The sequence below is a fragment of the Myotis brandtii genome, unplaced genomic scaffold, assembly GCF_000412655.1.
Source record: "Myotis brandtii unplaced genomic scaffold, ASM41265v1 scaffold207, whole genome shotgun sequence".
In the NCBI taxonomy this organism is placed as follows: domain Eukaryota; kingdom Metazoa; phylum Chordata; class Mammalia; order Chiroptera; family Vespertilionidae; genus Myotis; species Myotis brandtii.
Genome location: NW_005357736.1, coordinates 888,191 through 888,445, shown reverse-complemented (window position 1 = coordinate 888,445; position 255 = coordinate 888,191). Strand labels below are relative to the sequence as shown.

At 68.2% G+C, this 255-nt stretch overlaps 1 protein-coding gene across 1 annotated transcript in view; it reads right to left on the bottom strand.

Annotated features, from left to right (window-relative positions):
- RNF123 (ring finger protein 123) overlaps window positions 1-255 on the bottom strand; it is a 26,986-nt gene that overhangs the window by 12,841 nt on the left and 13,890 nt on the right. Inside the window, exon 19 of the mRNA XM_014538995.1 lies at window positions 4-251. Coding sequence (XP_014394481.1) covers window positions 4-251 — 248 coding nt within the window. The remainder of the gene's footprint in view (window positions 1-3; window positions 252-255) is intronic.

Genomic DNA, 255 nt, shown 5'->3' with positions numbered 1-255 from the left:
TGCTTTGGCACACGCTCACGTGCAGCCGTGCCCCCCTGCAGACCCGGGGCATGTGGGCGCGCACGCACACGCACACGCACACACGCATACACCCAACATGCAGAACAGCGGCCACACGTGGGCGGACGGAGACCTTGCCCAGCTGCTGGTGGACGCTGAGGTTGTACATCATCACGGCCCCGTCCAGCACTTCCAGCAGCGAGTTCTCCGTGAGGGGCTGCTCGGGCTCCTCGGGGGGCCGGGCCAGCAGCAGGC